General features: G+C 35.1%; 1 protein-coding gene across 18 annotated transcripts in view; it reads right to left on the reverse strand.

The window, feature by feature from the left end:
• ank3b (ankyrin 3b) overlaps nucleotides 1–25,238 on the reverse strand; it is a 303,338-nt gene that overhangs the window by 27,326 nt on the left and 250,774 nt on the right. For 11 of the 18 annotated variants that reach the window (XM_056470181.1, XM_056470174.1, XM_056470182.1 and 8 more), the window contains 10 exons: nucleotides 21,163–21,265; nucleotides 19,489–19,533; nucleotides 18,502–18,608; nucleotides 15,727–15,951; nucleotides 8,801–8,955; nucleotides 6,993–7,204; nucleotides 5,805–6,012; nucleotides 2,714–2,810; nucleotides 2,366–2,594; nucleotides 2,106–2,231 (listed from right to left, as the gene is read on the reverse strand). In XM_056470181.1, the coding sequence (XP_056326156.1) occupies nucleotides 2,106–2,231; nucleotides 2,366–2,594; nucleotides 2,714–2,810; nucleotides 5,805–6,012; nucleotides 6,993–7,204; nucleotides 8,801–8,955; nucleotides 15,727–15,951; nucleotides 18,502–18,608; nucleotides 19,489–19,533; nucleotides 21,163–21,265 (1,507 nt within the window). The remainder of the gene's footprint in view (nucleotides 1–2,105; nucleotides 2,232–2,365; nucleotides 2,595–2,713; nucleotides 2,811–5,804; nucleotides 6,013–6,992; nucleotides 7,205–8,800; nucleotides 8,956–15,726; nucleotides 15,952–18,501; nucleotides 18,609–19,488; nucleotides 19,534–21,162; nucleotides 21,266–25,238) is intronic. The other 7 variants (XM_056470186.1, XM_056470179.1, XM_056470185.1 and 4 more) reach the window with 1 other exon arrangement.

Genomic DNA, 25,238 nt, shown 5'->3' on the forward strand with positions numbered 1-25,238 from the left:
CGTGCAGGTATAAGGTTTGTTGGGTGACACACAAGTAACATAAGGTGATATACGGTACTTTTTTTAACGAAAGTGTAAGTTACGCTACACGCTAAGTTCGCTACTGAATGAGTCCATTATGATAATGTCGTTAATGCTTGTGTTTTTTCCCTGCTTTAACACACAGTTAATCGTTTTAGCAGACTGAGATAGTCTGAATAATATGCCCTGAAAACTTACTGCAGAATAAACAGCTAAAGTACAGTATATAATCCCTGTCAGTAAGCAGTAGGAGTAATCTCTCAGAGTAGATGTCCAATTTCAGTTGAAACTATTAACAGAAAAAATACAGCCTGCGATAGGGATATATATAAGACATGTTTCATTTGCACTATGGCTAAAATAAACGGAAGACTTTATTAAGCTCTCTCTTTATATCAGTTAATAAGCATTCTTTTAACATTACACTATTAGGCTGTAGCCTACTTATTGAAAGGGTTGCTTATTTGTTTTCAGAAAAACGAAACCTTTTTGCAGTTATTCGCCTCATTTTCTATTTAATTAGGAGGTATAAATACTGCATTTTAGTGACATTTAAAGAACTAATTTTTGCTGGATTAGCTTGTCAGATAGTTATCATAACCACACTTATTGATGTACCATAAATATTTTCAACCATTCTGTCAAATTGCTTACCTCACTGTTTTACTATTTTGAGTGTTTATTTACAAATGTGAATTTAAACAGTAAGTTTTATATAACAGTTATATAAATAATGAACATTTTTAATAAAAAATATGAAAAGATACTTATTTTTAAAATACAAATTTATTATCATCTATCATTAATTTTTTTTTTTACAAATCTGTTAAAACTTGTTTTAAATTAAAACCTGAAGCCTACAGGCAAATAACAAACTGGCCAGAACATTCAACTGTCCTCGGTTAGAATTTGGCCATTTGAATAATAAGAAAAATTCAAAAATAATAATAATAATCCAACTTTTGGTTGTCCGAACTCCCCTTGGCTACAGGCCTAAAACTTTATAATAAATTGTATAAAGAGAGGATTAATTATTAATATAATTTAATAGCAGTTAAATAAATAATTGCATATATATATATATATATATTGTTGTTGTTTGGTTCACCCGTCCCCACCAATGTCAAGTGCAAACCTACGCCCTTGCTGTGAAGCCATCAGTTCACCACTCTTCACCGAATGCAAACACAGATACACAGATACTGGATTGCTTTAAATCCACGAAGATCAGTCGAGTCATCAGTCATTTCAGTTGAGCACTGGTGAATGCTATGGCGGTGTTTAATAACGTTCTCAACAGCGCTTAAATGTTTTTTCATCGTGACAAGTCTAATATAGTGAAAAAATCAGTTCATTAACTTAACTTTGATAAATGGCATCTAAAACGTGTGTTTGGCAAAGAGAACGTGTGCCATTTCCCTTAACTTAGCTAAAATTGAGGTCCGATCTCCCTTTTATTTTCACCATCCATTCAGAATGGACCTTCACTCGGAAATCGGTGAAATTATGAATTTGTGTCACTTTCTCTTCGCTGATAAGATATACAGCCAGGTACAAAACAATACGCCATTGTACACACCGTTCCTGTGTGACTCCAGGCGATACTTCTTCCCACCGCAGCCTTACTTTCACTTTTAAAATTGTACAATTTAATATCGCTTTAAATAAGCAGATGGTTTCAGCTAAACAAATAGTAATAATAATGAATGAATAAATATAAATTAATTAATACAGTTCACATAAAGAAATTGTCTGTGACTTTTTAGTTATGACAATAGTAAGTTTCATTCAAATTTGTAAATTAAAATGGGTAGTCCAGTTATACACAGTAATCAAACAAACTGAAAGTCATGTGAAAAATTTTGTTGCGCACTAAATAAATATATTTGTAAAAGGTCTTTACAGCATAGTGCATATGTGCATTTGAGATATTATTTTCATTATTTTAATAACAATTACTTAATAACAATAATTATTTTAGCAGTATTCATTGTGCTGAATAATTTAATTTAATAAAGAAAAAGCATTTAATAATGAAAATAGTCAAACAAAAAGATGGAAATTGTGATAGAAAAATGAACTACCTTCACACAGAATGGGAGTCTGTTTTCTTTGAAAGCATAGAAGTTAAAAATCAGCTGCTGTCCAGCTTTGATCAGAGGAGCCAAATTGCCATAGCAGTCCACGTAGATGGGCTTCCCTTCCAGGACCTTTAAAATTGCCAGTTATGTTTACAAGTCGTACAACATTTTATTTACTGTTAATGTGCAAAAAAAAGTTTTACTTCATAAAATAAATATTCATCCTGAAAGGTTTATTAAATCACATTAAAATAAATATATACCTCTATGTCTTTGCTTCTGGCTACCTCCTCAAAGTTTTCCTGTTGTTCCAGAGTTTTGTCCACTTTATCATCCGTCATACAGAAGCAACGCAGGTTGGACTCCACAGGGTCATTCATTTTGGCAAACACTACAAACTTGGCCATGTAGGGCACACAGATAAGCTCTCTGTAGAGCTGGGTGGCCAAAGGTACAGTCTCTGGGATTTGATGGCAGTCAGCAAGCCAAAACCTGGGCACAAAATTGGCAGAAACGTAAATCGATTTTCTAGACTTATAGGAGATATTGAAAATAGATCATAGCAGGTAAGAGGATTTCATGAAAGAGATGGACATCAGTCGTCCTTGTACCTGGCAGACACGTTTGTGGTGAAGGACACACAGTCGTTCATGAAGGTGAGAGGTGTAGTGCCGGTGATGTCCTCCCATTGAGCTGGAGATGTGCCACCTGTCATCAGATACTTTGTTATTAGGATTTGTTACATTTTCTGAAGAAAACATGACAATTGTTGCCTATCTAGTATTCTCAATTAGATGAATATAAAAAAAATCTATTATTTAGCAAAAAAAAACAAAAACGTGGTAATGCTATAAAATGAAGATCACATTTTGTCAACAGCATTCCTATGCTTCTTGAAAGTACTTGAATTTCAGACACATTGGGCCCTATCAAACACCCGGCGCAATAAGGCGCATAACGTGTTTCCACGCCGTGTTGCTATTTTCAGACCAGCACAATCCAAATTTTCTCATTTTCCACCACGTTAAATAGCAAATCCATTTGTGCCACTTTGTGGACTCATGGGTGTTTCCAACACAATCTCACGGCAATTCGTAACTTTTTCATTTAGTGGCTAATTCGTATGAATTCGTACGATCTAATTCGTATAATTTAGTACGATTTGCTCATCCCCCAATGACGGTTGGGTTTAGGGGTGGGGTTAGGTGCCACGCCTCCTTTTTAAAATCGTAGGAATTCCTACGACTGAACTCGTACGAATTAGCCACTAAACTGACAAAACATAAAATAATTACGTTTTAAAATAATAATAACGTTACTTACGTTTTAAAATAATTACGTCTAGAAAAGAGGTGTGTTAAGGCGCATCGTTGGCGCGTTACTATTTCGAGGAACTAAAAAGACAATAGATCAGTGCAATAGATCAGCTAAAAGCAGGTCTAAAGTCCAGCGCAGAGTGCGTCAGTTGTGCACCTCACTTACACATTGCTTAAACTATGCAGGATGTACAGTAATATGCAAATATCTTTACAAATGAAAAAGAATTAAAGGATTAAAATATATTTTTAAATATTACTTTCTACACAAATATAAAAACCACTGCCTTCATGCCTTCTTCATCTCGTGGGGGCTTTTTTTAGTTTATTGCTTGCTTTTGTATAATGTTAGCATTATTAGCAGTATTATTTTTTAAATGCATATTTATATTTGTTTTATTAAAAACAAGCTTAGATTTGTCCGCCTGTCAGGTTTTGGACCATATGGGGCATAACGTGTATTTGGATATAACTCGTTATTATTGCTCATTTATTCGTTTGCTGGAAATTAGAACTGAATTTAGAAATAGTTTTGAAACAAATCTTTGCGTTTAACAAACGAAATTAATTATGTAGGCTAATGGATGTCTGTGCGAACAACACATTTCCTTATCCATGAAAGAGAGAAAGTGAAAGTAAAGGCAGATTGAAGGAGGCTTATTCTCTCATTCTCGCGCTACAGATGGTCTGTTTAACTGTTTTCTCTCTAGTGAAGCGTTCTGTTTTTCCACTTACAAATGGCGTGACTCTTAAAGGGAATGGGAGCTGAGACGCTGATTGGTTTATTCTCAAAACACACCCATAACTCATTAAGAGAATGAGCACAACCCTGTTAGACCATACGTCGGGCACAGAGCATATTTTTCCGTCCTTAAAATAGCAAAAGTGGATTCGGATACGCCCTTAATGCTTTTGCGCCCTGCGCTTCAGACTTTGCACCTAGATCATTAAAATAGAGCCCATGGATTCAAAGCCTAAAAGTACTCAAAAACAAAGGTCCTTGAAAGTGCTTGAATTACATTTGAAATGAAATTAATTTTGGTGTAATTTCAACAATTGTCAGGCTTCTGTCAAAAACAGTGAAAAAAATAGAAATTCCCAATTTCAAATCTTAAATTAAAGTCTTGTAAAAGAACTATGACAAATGATTTTATAAATATTTCAGAAACAGCATTTGAATAATAATAATATTTTTAATAGCGTTTAAAATGGTCCAAATTTAAGAAAATGAAACATTAAAAAATCATGACTCTGACATGTTTAATGTATAATTAAATGTTATGTACCATTAGGACAAAAAGGACCTTGATTTGAAAATAATGGTGCTTTAAAAAGTTTTTGAAAGTCTTTGAATCTGCTGTTTATGAAAACGTGGGAACCCTGTGTTAAAGTGTGATATGCTAGAGCAAAATAGACACTCCACTCCAGCACTACAAAATTAATAAGGAACAATTATTGGATTTCATGCAGCAAACATGATGTAGAGCTTTGAAAGGATTAATAGCATTAATAGCAAATAAAATCGTCCAAAGATTCTATATTTTATTGTAAACTCACCAGCCACTTTATTAGGCCCACCTTTCAACTGCTTGGTAATGCAAATATGTAGCCAATCACATAGCAGCAATTTGCAGATTGGGTCAGAGCATCAGAATGGGTAGAAAACTGATACAGTTGACTATGAATGTGATATGGCTGTTGCTGCTTGAGTACTTCAGGAATTGATCTGCTAAGTTTGTGAGTAGTTTTCAAACACAACCATCTGTAGGGTTTACAGGTAGGGATCAGAAGAATGGCCAAACAGGCAACAGTGATTTAAATAAGCACTTATTACAACCAATAGCAGAAGAACACATCTGAGCGCACATTACTCTATATTGCTATATTACCCTATATACTATTTATATAAAATGGTTGGCTGGCTTAATAAGTCTCGAATTTGATGTTAACAACATGAAAGTACACATTCGACCTGCAATGAATAAGTGTTAAGGTTTCTGGTGGTGAAATGGTGTGGGGGATACACACTTTGGACCAGTCCGGCATCTTTTAAACACCAAAGTCTTCAAGAGTATTGGTGTTGACCATCTAAATTCCTTTATGACCACACTGAATTCATGTTGTGGTGCTACTTCCAGCATGAGCACAAACCATTTTAAACTGGATTCTTGAGTTAATTATACTCAAATGTCCTTCTTCAGTCAACAAAACTGGAGTAACTGTATAATGCCGTCTTGCCAATATGGTATTGCAGCACCTTGTTTGTGATTCCATAAGGAATTAAAGCAGTTCTGAGGGAAACTGTTACTAGCTTACACTCACAAGGTGTTCCTAGTGGCTGATGAATGTATTTAAGTCATTATCGATGACTATTATCCAATCTTACCAGTTATACTGCAGAGTAAACGCAGGCTTAGTGTGGTGTCTCCTTTGTATCCATTCACCACCCCTTCTCCAGAGATAGGAGGCACAGGTATGATCATGGTGATGGGCTTATGAAACTTCCTCCTGCGAGGCTCCACGGTCACTATTGGGCTGAAGGTGGCACGATTACCAATAATCTTCTTCACAGCTTCATCTGGAACAGGTTGGGCCTGTTAAAAGAACGCAAGAAGATTTAAATGAAACTGCAATGTCATACAGTTGAAGTCAGAATTATTAGCCCCCTGAATTATTAGCCCCCTGTTTATTTTTTTCCCCAATTTCTGTTTAACGAAGAGAAGATTTTTTCAACACATTTCTAAACATAATAGTTTTAATAACTTATTTCTAATAACTGATTTATTATCTTTACTATGATGACAGTAAATAATATTTGACTAGATTTTTTCAAGACACTTCTATACAGCTTAAAGTGACATTTAAAGGCTTAATTAGGTTAACTAGGCAGGTTAGGGTAATTAGGCAAGTTATTGTATAACGATGGTTTGTTCTGGAGACTACCGAAAAAAAGATAGCTTAAAGAGGCTTATAATTTTGTCCTTAAAATTGTGTTTAAAAAATTCAAAACTGCTTTTATTCTAGCCGAAATAAAACAAATAAGACTTTCTCCAGAAGAAAAAATATTATCAGACATACTGTGAAAATTTCCTTGCTCTGCTAAACATAATTTAGAAGATATTTAAAACAAGAGGGGGGCTAATAATTCTGACTTCAACTGTACATTATACAATGTAAAAAAGTAAATTATGTCTGTTTCCTACATTGTCCCAACTTAAAATCGTGTCATTGATTGAGGTGTTTTGAAGTAAGACTTGGTTGAGTGAGATTCTTATAAAGAGCAATGTTTTGATAGTTAAACTCTAGATAACCCTAGTTCTTCTAGTCATAGAAGAAAAAATCTTTAATTTTTGGTTCAAGTGTTCAACTGTTCAAATGCTCACTTTTTAAAAGAAAAACTGTTGAGTCAATTCAGTTGTTGTAATACAAAGAAGATTTTGTGCAGTAAAATGCCTTTTTAATGGATGTTCTTCAGATGCTAGGTTCTGCAACTGCTGTTTGGCTGAGATAGAAGAATGTATTTGCATATTGTGAATAATTACACAAAAATGGGAATATCTAGACCGTTATCTACCTGCAGTCCAACTCTGATCTTCTTGGTGAGAGCACCCTCAGGGAACGAGGCCTGTACCATAGGTACTGTCATGCTGGACAGGACGCCTCCATCGGGACCCATCTGATTACTCTCCTGTTTGATTCTTGATACGACCGCAAAGTATTGTGGGAAGTCCTTCGTGATGATTCGGCAGATGCGTTTCTTCTCCAGATCACCTGAGCTGTCCAGCTCTGTAAAACACAACAGTATTTTGAAGGGCTGCAAAAGTATTTTACTCGAGAAAAAAAAACCCTGATTTTTATGTTTCCTGAAGTTGGTGTTGTCTTGTGCTGGTTTTAAATGTGTTGCTAAGGGGTTGTAATGATTGCTTCTAAGTATTTATCATATATATATATATATATATATATATATATATATATATTGCTTCTAAAAATCTAAGTATTTACCTTAAGGATTAGCTCACCCAAAAATAAACATTTTCTAAGACCTTCATGCATCTTCGAAACACAAATGTAGATATTTTACAGATTTCTCACCCTCCATAGGCAGCATCGATCCAAAAGCGTTCAAAGTCCAGAAAAGGAACCAATAACATTTTCAAAGCATTCCATGTGACTTCAGTGGTTCAACTGTACTAAGCTTCAAATACACTTTTGTGTGCCAAAACAAACTGTAAAAAAGAAATCCATGTCTTCCACATCAGACCATGGTGGTGTTTACTACGAGGAATACAATGCATGCGTGTTGCGCTGCTGACTCTATTATACATCTCATTGCCCGTGGTAAACACGCATACTGACCTGACATTGAAGTGAAGATATAGGCAAATAAAGTCATATTTACATTGTTTTAGAAGCTTCCTATGCTTACAGCTGAACCACTGAAGTCACATGGAATGTTTTGACAAAGTTTTTGATTCCTTTTCTGGACTTTGAATGTCTTGATTTTATCTAATCCGTGTTTTGAAGATGAACGAAGGTCTCGGATAGGGCTGCACAATATATCGTATATAGCACCGATATCACAATGTGCATATCCGCAATAGTCACATCACAAGATATGCAATTTTGAGTTTGAATTATATGACCAGGAGCTACAGAATTGTATTTAATTACTATATTTATACAGAATTTACACAATTTATGCAAAAAAAAAGGCTTTCTCACTTAGAATTTTTGTCCAAATATCTACATTTCATTATTTTACTTACTCCTCTGGCAGATAATTTTAAAGATAAATGGAAAAAAACAGTTTTTTTTGACTTATTTCTTCTGAAGTTGAAAACAAAACAGTATTTTTACTTGATTTAAGCATTTTTATATATTCAGACTCAAAATGAGACAAAGCAAAGTAAGAAAAGCATGTTTTGCATTGTGATTATTCAATTACTGTACCTGAATACTGTTAGACTGCCCAGAAAACTGTCAAATGGTGCTATTTAAACTACCTTGTGAAACTGAATACTGAAACATAATTCAATATTTATTGCAGAAAAATAAAATATCACAATATCAGATTTTTCCCATATCATGCAGCCAAAGTATCAAGCATTGAATGACATGAGGGTAGGCAATTTATCCCAGAATTTAAATGTTTGGCTGAACTAATCCTTTAATTTCAGCATGTTTGTATATGTAAAAGGCAATTGATAAATTGTAGCATTACACATTAGCATTACATCAGCCATTTTCCATCCTGCTTTGTCATCAACAATATATACACCCAACAGTTAAGCGCCAATCAATACTCACTAAAGGCTTCTCTGAATCTCATCATGTGGAATAGCAAGGTCAAAAGCAGTGCATTTCCAGCAATCATCATTATACCTTCATCCATGCCATTGAGTAGCTCATTGAGGTCTTCAGTTTTGCAGTCATAATGATGCTCCTTCCAGGTCTCACCGTTTTCGCTCCTGAGCATAATGAGTTCTCGCTCTTTCCCTCTCATGGACCCAAAATGAGGGATCTCCACAATCACGGGGCTGTGAAAACACAGTGCGGGCCTTTATCAGTGGACCCTCTCAGACTAATACATGCGAGACAGAGAGAGAGAAATATAAATGCTGCTGATGACTTTAGTAAATGGCGATGACGTACATTCATGGAACATTAGTGCAAAAGAGGGGCACTTGGCAAATGGGTGTATTATTAATACGGATTGGGTAAGGACCACCTGTTTCAATTCTGAACCCAGAGGGACATATATGGAGTTACTATAACATTTTTTTTGTTTTTTACCAAGCGTCACTTCATGCTTTGAAAATTAAATCTTTCAAACACCAAGTAAAATGCAAAATAAAGATGCATTGCACAAAACCCTATTTTAAATCAGTGTCCAAAAAACAGCTTCTAAAATGGTACGTTCAAGTGTTGTTTTGAGCTATATATTAAAAGTACAAGTACAAAAATGACTACCTTGTTTAAAGAACAAGACAAAGCTTAAAAACAACATTATTTAGAGCCACTAAAACTATAAATTGATCAAACTACTAGTTAAAAAAAGCTGATCTATTTTTAAAACTAGTAACATCTAGTAATATATTGTTGTTTCAGTATTATCTCACTTAGTTAAATGTGTTGCTGATAACACTCAATTATTGATAGAATGAATCCCATGAATGCACTTTAGGTCAAATGAGTGAGAGTTATGTTGTGTATAAAAGTTTTTGAATTATAAACACAAAGGCATTAAGGTGTATAAAATGTGAAATATTTCTATTTATCTCTATTTAGCCATTCAGTAAAAAAATCCTTCTCATTTTAAGGCTACTCTTAAGGTTGTTTTAAGGTTCAAAGCTGAATTGTTTCAATTGTGTTCTTTAAAATGCTTAAATATTTAATTAATTGTCATGTTTTTCTTCCAAGATTTAAAGGAACACTCCAAATTTTTGGGAAATGGGCTGATTTTACAAGTCCCCTAGAATTAAACAGTTCAGTTTTACCATATTTGGATTGATTAAGCTGAACTTTTCAGAGGAGCAAGTTTAGCTTAGCTTAGCATAAATTATTGAATCAGATTGGACCATTAGCATCTCACTCAAAGAGTTTAGATAATTTTCCTATTCAAAGCTTAACTCTTCTGTGGTTATATTGTGTACTAAGACCTAAGGAAAAAATAAAAGTTGCTGTTTTCTAGGCTGATGTGTCTAAGAACTTTCCTCTCATTCTGGCATAATAATCAAAGAACTTTGTTGACATGATATTACCATACCTGTCAACCCTCCCGTTTTTCCCGGGATTCTCCCGTATTTTACAGTTCTATCCCGCTATCATCCCGTAAAGGTATTTTCACGTATTTCTCCCGTATTTTCAGTCTTTCTCTTAAGTGTCGCAAATAAACCAAGCCTCCCTATAAGCAACCCATACCGCCGAACCACCAGGGGCCGCCCCTTACTCTTAAATGTGAGTCTGTTCTGTGTTTTCGCTTTGTTTGGGCATGGAAAGACTTTGAAATAAATATAAAAACAGCAGGATTCACTTTCCTTTTCATTACAGGTGCCGTCTCTCCTTCATATGCAATCCTTAAAACAGTCATATAGTGGTGCATGACTGTCAGCTGACGCGCTCCATAGTTCTAAATAGACGCTGTTTCCCAAACTGATTATGTACACACGGTTTTGGGTGCGTGTTTGAAATGACATATACACATAATTAATAATGACAATATCTAAAGATGTCGATCGAAGATGTCGATGTCGAACGAAGAGATTAATTCGTTGCTCTTTAATCTGAATGTTTAAGTTATACAGTGAAGAAACGGCTAATGAGATTTGATAGCTTGATTCTATTTCATTATAATAGCTATTAATTTCAATAAGCTGAACTGTTTGCTAATGTATTTGCTGCTAATGTACACTATTTAATTTTTTTTTGTAAAAAATAATAATAAAACATATTACTGACCATTTAACTCAGCAATAAGTCTTTATTACAATGAAACATCTCCAAATAAAAATATTTAGTCATTTGGGGACTTAAAAAAAAAAGGTGGGGGGGTGGGTCGGGTCGGCGGAATTCCTTATTATGGTGGGCATATCCCTTATTTTCACATCCCAATGTTGACAGGTATGGATATTACGCAGCACCTGAAAAAGTCCCCAGCTAGCTAACAGCGATGCAAAGTATAATTGCCTGTAATATCATTTCCAATCAATGACCTAAGCTAAGCTAAGTTAAAAGTGCTCCGCTAGACCAATAGATCGACTGAATGGACTCAAAATGGTAACACTCAACCGTTTAACTCTTGTAAAAATGAGCCTATTTCAAAAAGAAGAGTGTTCCAGCTAATAAATGATCAAATCACTGACCAATCAGAATCAATGCTGCTTTAAAGAACATAAAACAGTGGCAGAGGACGAAACTTCAGTACACTTTTAGTAGGAAAAGAGCATTTTAGCCTGTTTTTGTAGATGTTTGTACAATATAACTATCACTATAGTTATCTCCATCACTAAACTACAATTTTACTTTTTGTTTATAGGTTAGTCTGTTTGTAAAACCTTTTCAAGATGTTCAAGAATGATCAAATCACGATGTAGTTAATTCTACAAATGATTGTCTAGGTTTAAGATCAATTAATATTTCACATATGCATATTCCATCATTGACTGGTAGATTTTCTGGAAACTCTTGCTATATTTTATATAAATATTTCTATTTCAACTGAAAAGCAACTTGCCTCAACGTGTGGAATGACATAGCTCATGTTACACAATGAATGAGAACAGTAACATCAGACAAACATGGAATCATGAAACAAAATGTTAAATGTGTAGACAGAGAAGGTACCATGGGAAATTTCATACCTGAAGGCCCCAGACTCAGACCCACCAGGCACATTAGACACAAAACATCCGAATATAATACAAACTGACCTTAAGCTTAATAAAAACCATACTGATACCTTCTCAGAAACTAAAAGGTCAAATGAAACTCTCTCTTAGCATAAAAAAACACAAGGCTAAAGGCAGCAGCCATGACTGCAGACACTCATGCTCACCAAGCACTGCATAACCAGCCCATAAACAGCCAGTATGAGTCACTTTCAGCGATGTGTACATTCACTGAAAGCTAAAAGGAAAAGGTGCAGATGAACGTAAAGGAGGAAACAAAGGAAACATCAGCCGTGGTGTCAATAGTAGTTGAACTTCACTTAGCGCACACTCCTACCCCGAAAATTTCGTTCCTCGCGGCCCGAGCTGCAGGATTCGGCTAACGTAGCTCTCGCCCTCGCTAAGAGGGGGGAGGTTTCGGGGTAGATGGAGCTTACTGAATTATTTCCATGCAGCATTTAGAGGAACAAAAAAAGGAGGAACAACTTCAGTCATTCCTGCAGGATGGGATACCGGCCCTAGTGTTTCAGCGCAAGCTATTGATCAAACTCTTCCAAGAACTGCAGCTTATTCCAAAACCTACTGAGCTTTCTTGCTGTCGTTCTAAAATACTGTACATCTAAAATGACTTTACACTACCTGACAAAAGTCTTCTATCTAAGATTTAAGAACAGAAAATAATAACTTGACTTCTAGTTGATCAGTTGGTATCAGAAGTGGTTTATGTGAAAGGCAAAGGCCTGTAGATTACACATTATTACAAAAATGATCATGCCTTGATTTTTCATTATTTAATTAGTACAGTAAGGTCTGACTTTGCTAAGACAAACATCTTGTTACTTAACAGAAATAATGTCCAGTATAGAATATAAAGGTCATGGTGCAGTGGAAAATTAATTAATATTGTGTATGACTCCCATGAACTTGGAGGACTGCATCCATACATCTCTGCAATGACTCAAATACTTATTAATAAAGTCATCTGGAATGGCAAAGAAAGCGTTCTTGCAGGACTCCCAGAGATCATCAAGATTCTATGGATTCATCTTCAATGCCTCCCTTCTTCATCTTAATAATGTTTATGTTTGGTGACTGGACTGGCCAATCCTGGAGCACCTTGACCTTCTTTGCTTTCAGGAACTTAGATGTGGAGGCTGAATTATGAGGAGCAGCGCTAACCTGCTAAAGAATTTGCCCTCTCCTGTAATTTGTAATGTAATGGGCAGCACAAATGTCTTAGGCCTCAGGCTGTTGATGTTGCTATCCACTCTGCAGATCTCTCGCACGCCCCCATACTGAATGTAATCCCAAACCATGACTTTTGCTTCACCAAACTTGACTGATTTCTATGAGAATCTTGGGTCCATGCTATTTTTGATGATTGGGATGCAGTTCAACAGATGATTCATCAGAAAAATCTACCTTCAGCCACTTTTCCAAATGATCAACTAGAAGTTAAGTTATTATTTGTTGGGATCGATGACAAGACTTTTGTTAGATAGTGTATATGTTATATGGAAAACTCTTTGGCAAAAGCTCATACAAACAGCACATAGACGCCTGTTAGCTTTCTGCTAAAATGTGCCCATCACTACTTAAAGGGATAGTTCATGCAAAAATGAAAATGTACCCTGAAGTGGTTTGAGTTTCTTTCTTCTTTTAAACACAAAATAAGTTATTTAAAAAAAGCTAGAAGCCTGTTTAATTCCACCGCAGGAAAAACAAAACTATGGAAGTCAAAGGTTACAGGTTATTAGCAGTTTTCATCAGAAGGAAGAAACTCCTAGAGGTTTAAACAAGTGAAGGGTGACTGAATTTTCAGTTTTGGGTGAACTATCACTTTAAACCAAGACAGTTTATCTATTTGCTTCTATACATTTTAATTTATGCTATATATTTATATTACATATCAATTTCATGATTCTTAATAATTTCTTTCCTTGAGTTCTAAATTTGTTGCTCAGAACTGTGAAAGAAGAAATAACTTCAAGATATTAACTTTTAGCTTGACGTGTAGTCAGATTTGTGAGTTGTAAAGAAAACCCAGATTTGTGAAATATTACTCATAAATAAGAAAAAACATAAATTTTAAGATAAAAATTGTAGTTACAATTAAAATGATTAGACTTTCTATTAATTATTATATTTAATTAGTAAATATTATATATTATATAATCATCATAATTATTTTAAAGTTATTTCCCAAGTGTTGCTTACCAAGATATTAGTACTCAGCTTTTATTTAGTTAACTAGGAAAATTGGGATGATTAGCAAAGTTAATGGGGTCAATAATATTGACCTTAAAATAGTTTTAAAGGGGTGGTCCACTATGATATCATTTTTTTTTACTTTAATTGATGTGCAATGTAGCTGTGTGAACACAAACAACATCTCTGAATGTAATACGCTCGAAGTTCAATGCAAAGGCAGACACTGGTTTTTACAAAGTTAGCTTAGCAAAGGCTACAGCGAACAAAGTTTGGGGACTACAAAACAATACATCCAAGTGAATGCGATCACAAACCCTTCAGGTTATGTGCATATACAAAGAGGCGTGACCAGAGGCGATATAATGTTATAGCAAATAAAGCCAAAACGCTGTCAAAACACTGCTATTTCCACAGAGCTTGTTCTGTTTCTGTATTTGGGCTTCCAAAGGACACGACACAAAGAGAGAAGTGCTTACAATTTAATTTGAATTATGTTCCTGAGAATTATAACAAATAAATAGCTAGCACTTGACAAAGGGGAACTTCCAGAATCTCTCCAGTTCAGTGCTGCATTTGGCTAAAAACTCCTGCAACCAACAAAGCTGTGGACTGAGAGCCACAACCTGTAAGTATTTTTATTTGTTAAAATTGATCTATTACATGCATAGTTTCTAGCATTAACAATATGTTGTAGCAGGAATGTAAACAAGGATGTAAACAACTGGAAATGCTGTTTGGTACCGCTAACAATTTAGCTGCAGATTCATATTTATCTGTCAAACCGCTGTAAACAGCCACAATCTTCAGCAGCGTTGCAATGTCTCTCAATGCAGCAGCTTTCCCTGCGTTCTACATCTCAAATAACAAACTCACAAAAGATATTTGAACATTTCATATCACTCACACATGCCTATAACCCCAATATTTGTGAAAGACACTTGTCAGATTCTATTTTAGAGAGCAGGCGTGAGGCAAAGCAGTGTGCTCTTAATTTTTCTGTCTGATTCAGGAAGCAAACGCTGCTAACAACTGCTCTGACTGACTGTTTACACAGCACAAAAGCGCGTGCTTGTAGGGGCGTGACGTGGTGACGTGGAGCCAATCTGCAAATTATAGCACATTATGTTAGCTGACCAATCAGAGCCTCTTGAGGGCGGGCCTTTCAGAGGAACTAGGAAATATGACAGTCGTTTTCATCTTAGCTGAGTAGCTGTATATAATCGAGAGATATGAAAACAATAACATGATTTTCTACAAGTGAAGCATGAGCACACATTGGTTTGCATCTTATAAACACAACCAAGCCTTAAAAATACTCTGGACCACCCCTTTAAAATGTCAAAACTGCTTTTATTATTATCATATCTGTAGAGCTTACATTTGCAAAGAAACAATCCAATTTATTTATATTCATATAAGGTAGCTAATGGAGCTCTTTCAGCAGTCCTCAAGATTTTTTCTAGGGAACTTTAACTTGCAGGATGTGATTGTAGGAAACAGAGAAAAGGCAAGGGTGAAGTCAATGTGCTTTACTGTATAACTGACCCAGTGTCAAGTACCAGGGCATTGGCATGACAACAATAATGGGCAAAGCTGCTCTAGTATGTCACTGCTGAAACACTTCACCGACACACACTACCAAACACAGATGGCTTCCATGGGAATGAAAAGAAAAGGCTGAAGTGTAATGGGCAGGAAGGTGAAACCTACCCCAGAAACTGAGCCCCCGCTGGGCCCACCTCCACCAGCCTGCTCGCCAGGCCCTCTCCCTCCACCATGGGTGGCAGCGACGCCAGCTTGTGCCTCTTGACCAGACGGCATGTGATACGTGTTGGCGCCGTGCACTTGCGAGGCGGGATGATGATCCGCATGCCATTGTGGCGACTTCCTCGCATCGACCCACCACGAGCATCCACCATGAAGCTCACCAAAAACCTGCAAGAGGCAAACAATCGAATTAGAGAGAGAAAAAAAGAGAGGCTCTTAAAGTTGAGTTGTCCCATGCTGTGATAATAGCACACTAAAAAAAACAGAAACACGAAGAAGTGATCTAGGATCATTCCATGCACCTGGTGAGAAGTTAGTGAGGTAGAGAATGTTGGATATTTAAACACGGTAATAAAGACAGTAAAAATTAGTTTAGACTTCAATCAAACTGTTAAAGTGTCACAATGTAAATCTTACATTATTACAATTGACCTTTAGCTATTGCTAACATGCTTTATTTCTACAGAAATAATAATAATAATAATAATAAAGACTTAAATGGGACCTATTATGCAAGATGTAAAATAAGATGTACGTGAAGCATATATGCTTTGTAAGCTTGCAGATATTTTTCTAAACTCAAACAAGCAACATTACACACAGGAAGTTAAAAGTGTAAAAAAGAGGACTCCTTTAATAATAATAATATTAATAATAATAATAATAAAAGGACTTTAATAGTCAGAAAATCATACAGTAACAATGTGGGCTGCTTTTCTCATAAGTAGACTATATAGACTGCTTATAGTTAAGTAGGTTTGCTGGCCTGATGTATTGCACAATGTATTGAAACCATGAAGACCAAGAAGTTGAGGACACAAACACAAGGGAGGAAAAACTGTGATCACATGATTAACTGTCACCTGTTGTCATACTGAAGGGGCGAGCGAGAAATGCTGCAAAGAAACAAGTGGAAACATGGAACAGGGAAAGCCAAAAAAACAAATCATAAGCACAAACAAAATCTATTATTATATCAGCAGGAATGTATCTGGAAAAACACAGATGGCTCTACAAATGATAAGAAGGTAAGATAGGGAGACATACAGACATAATCAAACGAAAGACAGATAAAGAAATAGCTATAGATTGATAGACAAATGATAGACATACGAATAGATTCCAGGTAGATGGAATACAGAGAAGATCTTCCATACAAAGCTTTCAAGCATAATGTAGCAAAAAATGTATTGGTGCTGTTAGGTGGATTTTTGTAAAGGAATAAAACTATTCAAAAATACAGTACTTTAGTGGACGACACAGTGGCTCAGTGGTTAGCACTGTCGCCTCATAGGAAGAAGTGGTTCGAGTCGACGCGGGGTCAGTTGGCATATCGGTGTGGAGTTTGCATACTCTCCCCGTGGTGGCATGAGTCCCCCACAGTCCAAAGACATGTGCTATAGGTGAATTGGATGAACTAAATTGGCCATAGTGTATGAGTGTGAATGAGTGTGTGTGGGTGTTTCCCAGTACTGGGTTGCAGCTGGAAGGGCATCCGCTGTCTAAAACATATGCTGGATAAGTTGGTGGTTCCACTGTGGGACCCCTGTTGAATAAAAGGACTAAGCCAAAGGAAAATGAATGAATGACTTTAGTAGACATTGTTTTTTTTAACACTCTTTGGTTTCTAGTTTAGTTCAGTTACTGTTACAGTTGAAAGTTGTAGCCAAAAAAAAAGAGAGTATGTAGCCTGAATTTTTTTTAATACTTCCTCTATGGACCCTTTTCACAAGTTGATGAAGCATCTTAATTCCTTAAAGGATCAAAAATCACCAAAACACATTTTTTGAGATGTTGACAGTCATATATGTGTCCCACGCTGCTACAAACACTATTAGGACACATATATTTCACAAAAAAAAGAAAGAAAATTTGTCGTTTTTGCATTATTTCGAGCAAATTCGTTCTTCTGGTTTGAAACTAAATTTGGAAGCTGCGTCACGGCTGTGTGTATTCCAGCGTGTAGACTGGATGTCTGTACCAGCGGTTACAACGTGACGTCTTTGAGCTTTCAGCATTAAACCACTGTAATCCTTACGTGAGTCCAGCTGCGCTCTCATAGCGGGGAAATAAAAACAAAACCTCCATTGCAGCACATTTATAAATGCAACACTGACGACCCATGTCTACAAATTCTTGTTCTTCCACTTTTTTTGGCAACAAAACGTGGCGTCTATGGCCGTCTGAACATTGTAACAGGTAAAAACAGGTCTTCGAAGCTATCATGCATATTAATGAACTTGCACCTCATACACAATAGAGTGCGCTTATTGGTTTGAACCAAGTCTTTCTCATGAATTAATGCTGCACACTTGATGTACTTGCAGGTAGAGATATCCACTCTCCACGCTGGAATATACACACAAGGATCTAATCGCCGTGACGCAGCTTCAAAAATTCGTTTCAAACCAGAAGAACGAATTTGCTCGAACTAACGCAAAAACTACAAATTTTTGTGAGATATTTGTGTTCTAATAGTGTTTTTAGCAGCGTGGGACACATATATGACTGTCAACATCTCTAAAAATGTGTTTTTGTGTTTCGTGACCCTTTAAAAAATGTTAATCATTCATTTTCTTTTTGGCTTAGTCCCTTTATTAATCTGTGGCAGAATCAATCACTTTAAAAAAAAAAACTATAACACTTTCAGATGTAGTGTTGTTGGTTGTTTAAATCACTAATTCTGAGTAAGAATAGTCATGGTGAAAGTAGCCTTACCCTGAATGGACAGGACTGGAGACCAGGTTCACATTGTCCAGAGTGTCTGGCGTCCAGCTGTAACGTCTCATTGAGTCCGTAGTGTAATCTTTCGCTAAAGCCAGGTGCTAAAACACAACACAAGCTTGTGAATAAACTATTCATATTTCCATTCACTGCGGTTCTGTGGTGAACCACGGTAAAAAACCCATGCTTTCAAAAAAACTCTTATATTGTATGAGACTGAGACTCTGCAGTTTACAGCTCAACCACACAATTATCACCTCGTCTTGTGGTTTAAAATGACAATCGCAATCAACAAAACAACATGCAGGAGAAGCCAAAACGATGTGAAAAGCTAGGATATAAAACTCTAACAGATACAGAAAGGAATGAAAACCCAGTTTGAGCCTGCCTGAAGAGTTGAACATAAAAATGAACTACAGCAAATGCATGTTGTGGAGCAAAGCTCATGTTTGCCTGCATTGGGTTATGGGTTAAAGCTGCGGTCACACTAGACTTGCCAAATATCTACTGTGCGGACAGTCCATAAAAATCATAATTCAACATAAAATGCATCAGAAATGTAAAAAATATCAACGCAATCTCATGGCAATTCGCAACTTTTTGATTTAGTGGCTAATTCGAATGAATTTTTATGATCTAATTCTTACAATTTAGTACTATTAGCGGTTGACGGTTGGGTTTAGGGATGGGGTTTGGTGCCACGTCTTCATTTTAAAATGGTAAAATCGAGTTCAGTCATCCAAATTAGCCACTAATTTGACAAAACGTAAAATATTTACGTTTTTACCTGAGATCAGGCTGTTGCAATCTACTGCAAACATGCTATTCCGCCATTCCTTTAATTCAGCTAAGAGGTCACGGTGATCTTCATGTGATATAGATTCATGTCTCCCTCATTTGCATGCATATGAATGGAGGTCAATGCAATGAAAAGTGTAGTGTGACCGCCCCTTAAAAATCAATGCAGAATGCATTTTATACCTTATAATGAGAGTCAACAAGGGTGGGCATGTCTCTACAGACCCCCTGAAGCATTTGAAGAGAAAAGACAGATCCTGAATGACTCCAAATGAACAGTGACAGACAGACAGACTTGAAGATCTCTCCTCATCACCTTACAGTTGTACATTTGACTATATCAGTATAATATAATCACAGCTCTGAATAATTTCTGTAATGAGTTTTTATTTTTTATATACGTATTTACATGCATAATGGAATAATTCACCAAAAATTTTTAATTATCTGTTAATTATCTTTACATACCATTAGGCTCTCCACCAGGGTAAATGTAGTTGTTTTTTATTCTTTTGTCAAAAGAAGATATTTTACCTTAAACTGTGAACGTTGGTTATTTATAAATATGCAAGTCAATGACTACGGGTACACAGAGTCCAGAAAACATAGTGGCATAAACAAATATATAATTTTCCTCCATATAATATACTTCTATTTTAAATCTTTTTCTTCTCTAATGTTTTATTATGAAAGGGTTACTACATTAACAGTAAATTATATATACAGTGGGTACTGAAATGTATCTGTGCCTTGCCAGAATTCTGTCTCTGAGCTCTTCAGGCAGTTACTTTAACTTCATGATTCTCATTTGCTCTGACATGTTTTGTGAGCTGTGAGGTCTATAGACAGGTGTGTGGCTTTCCTAATCAAGTCCAATCAGTATAATCAAACATAGCTGGACTGAAATGAAGGTGTGGAACCATCTCAAGGATGATCAGAAGAAATGGTCAGCACCTGAGTTAAATATATGAGTGTCACAGCAAAGGATCTAAATACATAGGACCATGTGATATTTCAATTTTTCTTTTTTTAATAAATCAGCAAAAAGTCAACAATTCTGTGTATTTCTGTCAATATGGGCTGCTGTGTGTACATTAATGAGGAAAAAAAATTAACTTAAATGGTTTTAGAAAATGGGTGCAATATAACGAAGAGTGAAAACTTTAAGGCGGTCTGAATACTTTCCGTACCCATTGTATATTGGGGGGGTTCTAAGTATATTAAGTTCATAAACCAACAAACTAAACAAAATATAACAAATATTAATGATATTACTCAGTATTTGCATACAGAACTTTGATTTGCTCTCATCAAACACCTAAGTTAACCTGTTTAAATAGTAAAAGTGCTTAATTGTACTGAATGTGCACTATTTGCATTATTCAATTCCCAAAAGTACATTGAAAAGCAGATAATGTTACTTAGATAAAAGTCTACCAAAAGCCTATGTCAAGACACTTTTATGAAAAACATAATATTATCATAATTGATTAATAATTGGAACAAATGTTAATTTTATTCTGTCAAAATTTGCTTTAATACAGCAGTGGTATCAGAAGGTAATACCACAATGCTTTGCGTACATACAACACCACTAAACAATGACCATATTTACAAAAAAAAAGGTTATTATTTACTACAAATTTAATAACTTGAACTAATTAACTACTAACTAATAGATTTTAACAGTTAAAGTTCTTATATAAGCATATTTAACCTGCAGTTATATAGTGTATAGGTGATGTGTGTGTGTAGTTGTTCAATGAAGTGTATTTGTATTTTCAAATCTGCTGAACTAAATTGGAGCACACTATGGTATTAAAGCTTTTAAATGCTCAACATGATATATTGGCATACCGTGTCCTTGGTGGGCGCCAGGATCTCTTCGATCATCATGCTGTCGCGGGCGAAGGAGCTCCGGTTGAGTGTGTTGGACCTATCCGAACTGAAGGAGCGCAGGCTGTTGGCATTTACATTAATACCATACAGTGCGGGAGGGCGGGGGAGTGACAGTGAAGTACACACAAAACACACACACACACAAACACACAAAACAAAAACACTCATTATTGCATGCAACTTCCAGGGAACCTGATGCACAACAGCCAAAAAACATGGATCATGAGAGACATCTGTAGTCGTGTGATGGTTTAGACATCGAGCGGAAAACTGGAGATTATGGATCAATTCAGAATGAATATTTGTATTAACTGAATGAATGAGACACAAACTATGTACGATTTTTAAAAGATTTAAAACAGTCCTAATGTAGCTACATAATAATAAATCATTAAAGCAAGATTTGTATAATGTAAAATCGAATAAGTTAACGCAAAATCGAGGCCAGAAGACTTAATAGTTGTGTATAGTTGTATTTAATGATAGTTGATAATTATTATGATAGTAATAGTAGATAATATATTATGATAGGTGAAGACAAATATGATGCTTTCTTTTATTTTAAGTTTTAAATACATCAAGTTTTTGATGCATTTAAACCAACCCAAGCTCATTAGAATTATGTGCCCATGGATATATTTTTGAGAACCAAGAAATACAGCAGGGAAAATAAGTATTAAACCATCATGTTTTTTCCTGGGAAAAATATTTCTAAAGTAGCTGTTGACATGGAATTGAACCAGATTTTGGTAAAAACCCAAACAAAACAAACATAAAAATAAAACAAAAGCAAGAAAAATCTGAAAAATGAGTCGGGATATGTGTAATAACAATGAAATGACACAAGGAGAAAGTACTGAACTACTGAAATGTATTCAATAGTTCATATAAAAGGCTTTTTGGGTGATGGCAGCTTAAAGACGCCTCTCATATGGAGAATGAAGTCATATGAATTGCTCAGGTGTGATTTTTTTTTTCAAAAAATTGTAAAAATCTTGATGGTTCTGTGGGTCTCGTCTATCAAATCTGATCATTATTTTGTATTTTCAATCGGATTTAAGTCAGGTGATTGGCTGGGCCATTCTACAGCTTGATTTTCTTTCTCTGAAAGCATTTGAGAGTTTCCTTGCCTGTGTTTTGGATCATTGTCTTGCTGAAATGTCCACTCTGGTTTCATCTACATCCTCCTGCTAATGTAGATGTTGGACTAAAGCAGCTGATATCCATTTACAATGACGAAGGGCAGAGGGTTGCTCAAGAACTACTGAGAGATTTCAGCTGCTGTCTGGGCTTTCACTGCTTTTCTACACCTCCTTTTCTTCATGTGTTCAATAATTTTCCCCTGTGTCATTTCATTTTATTACGCATAACTTAATATGTAAACTAATTAGATTTGTTTTCTTTGCATATATTGATTTCTTTTGTTGTTACCAACATCCAGTGAAAATTTCAATGTATCTGGAGCTATGTCTTTTTGCAGATTTTGATTTCACATATCACTAAAGGGTGACATTCACATTACTAATATGTAAGATTACTGATTTTAATGTCTTTCTCAAAAGCCTGAAAAAAGGCTGTTGACTTGTCGTCATGCATAATATATCAGCTTGATATTGACTAACTTACCCACCCCCTTTCCTAAACTCAACCAATAGGGTTTTTTAAAGCAAACTAGAAAAGAAAAGCTATTGTGGCTGCGTGCTTGTACTATGACATCATACGGCTTTACTCGGGTTTTGTTTTACCTGGTTTCTTGAACCGACCTTCGCCAGTCTCAAACCTCACCTCTGGTGAGCTACCGAACCTACCGAACCAGTCAGACTGGAAAAGCCATCTATAAAGAGGAAAGTATCGCCCTGTAGCACTCATTTTACACCCAAAATGCAGCCCTATGGACAGACAAGCACATATTTCTCGGTTCTCAAATATGTATCCCTGGGCACATTTTCAAAATGAGCCTGTTCAGATTTAAACACAGATTCCATGTAGGCCTAGCAAAAACCCTTAAAGGTTTTTCAACTAACAGAACACAATGGGGCAGGACTAGCAAAATCAGCAATTCTATAGAATGATATAAAACTGTAGTAAAGATCTAGAAGTTGGTTATTTTATCTTTCTTAATGCTACACTGTAAAAAATGCTAGGTTCCACGCAAACCATTCATGTCATCCCAATGCAAATCGATTAAGTTAACGTAAAGGTTTTTACAATTTAAGTTGATTGAACATAAACAAAAATAAGTAGTTTGGACAAGCAGCAGAAATATTTTTTGTAGCGTAGTGTTAATTTCTTTTCGCATTGCTGAGCTAACACAGATTGTTTGTACATCAGAAATCAATACGATGCCTACAGCAGTTCTCAGACTTCTCGCTTTACAGTCTCACTGCCAGAGCAAAATCTGTTTGTTTGTTTGTGGTTCTGTTTGCTGATTAAAATGGCAGAAATTTTGCCAACAAGGCTTTTCAAGCATCCCTGGAAGCTACATTGAGAAATTATTCGGACTTGGACTCAAAACGGAAATGTTTCACGACAACCTGAAAAAACAAAACAAAATTTTGCACAATACACCAAACTGTCAACACAAAACCCAAACTGAAATGAAACCATAGTCTACACACAGCAGGAATGTGTTTTTCCTCGCCAAATGAAAAACAACGCACAAAGCACATTAACACAACAACGCTTCATGGTTTCTGAATGATTGGGGATGAGAGAGGAAAGGTGGAAACATCATGCCCTCTTACCTGACTTTAGGACTATGGTGTGGGTTTATAATGGAGGAGGAAGAACAGAGGAAATTGAAAGGCAACAAATCAGAAATGCAGAGGCTGAATGAAGCAGGGTTCATGTCTGCGGCTGTACTGTACTATCTGAGTCTTTTCCTTAAAATATACAGTATTGAAATATCCTAAACAAACACTCAAAAAGCTATTAGGTATGCCTATGTGCCAAGCAAATATGGTAACATCATTTAACAACATATGGTAAAAATTATCAAGGAGATACTAATTCATTTCAGAGCATTAACTAAACATTTGCATCAGAATATTCAGAAGAACTTTTATTATCCACAAGTTTATTTATGTAGATGGTCTTGCTGTATTTTTGCACACTTTGGCCAATATCCAGCTACTGGATTACTAACTACTTAGATAATAATAATAGTATCTAAAATAATTAAATACAATAATGAATGAATTATTAAATGGGTGATATTTAGACTGATAGCTTTAAAATTGAAAGAATAAATCTACAGTAAATCGTTTAAGGCAAGTAAACATTAATTCGCCTTTTTTAAATAAAAAAATTTATAATTAAATAAAATAAAATAATTAAAAACTACAATATTTACTTAATGATACTAAAATAGCACTTATGGTAAATGATACTAATAAAAACAATTATAATAATAAAATACAATAATGAATGACAGAATGTTTGAATAAATGGGTGATATTTAGGCTCATAGCTGTAAAATTAAAAGAATAAAATATATAATAATTGTATGCTAGTGTTTTCGCTCACTTTGTTTTAAAATGAAAAATAAAAATAAACCAAGCTATTAAAAACTAAAATATTTACTTAATGATATGTAAAATAGCACTAGTAAATAATAATAATAATAATAATAATAATAATAATAATAATATTAATAATAATAATAATAATAACAACACTAATAAAATAATTAAATACAATAATGAATAAATTTGAGTGGTATTTAGGCTGATAGTTTTAAAATAATTAAAGAATAAAATCTACAATATTTTTTATGCTAGAACTGTAAATATACTAATTCACTTTGTTTTTTAAATTAAAAACTGAAATAAAGCAAGCTATTAAAATGAAAATAGGTACTTAATGATTTGAAAATTGTAATAATAAAAATGTTAAAGCAAAACAAATATGTATTAATATATATTTAGGCATCATCATTATGAATAATAATAACAACCTGTAAACAGCCAATAATATGATGCATAAAATAATACTCAATTATTTGTAAAAAAAAATAAAAATTAAGAGACTAAAAT

The sequence above is a fragment of the Danio aesculapii genome, chromosome 12, assembly GCF_903798145.1.
Source record: "Danio aesculapii chromosome 12, fDanAes4.1, whole genome shotgun sequence".
NCBI lineage: Eukaryota > Metazoa > Chordata > Actinopteri > Cypriniformes > Danionidae > Danio > Danio aesculapii.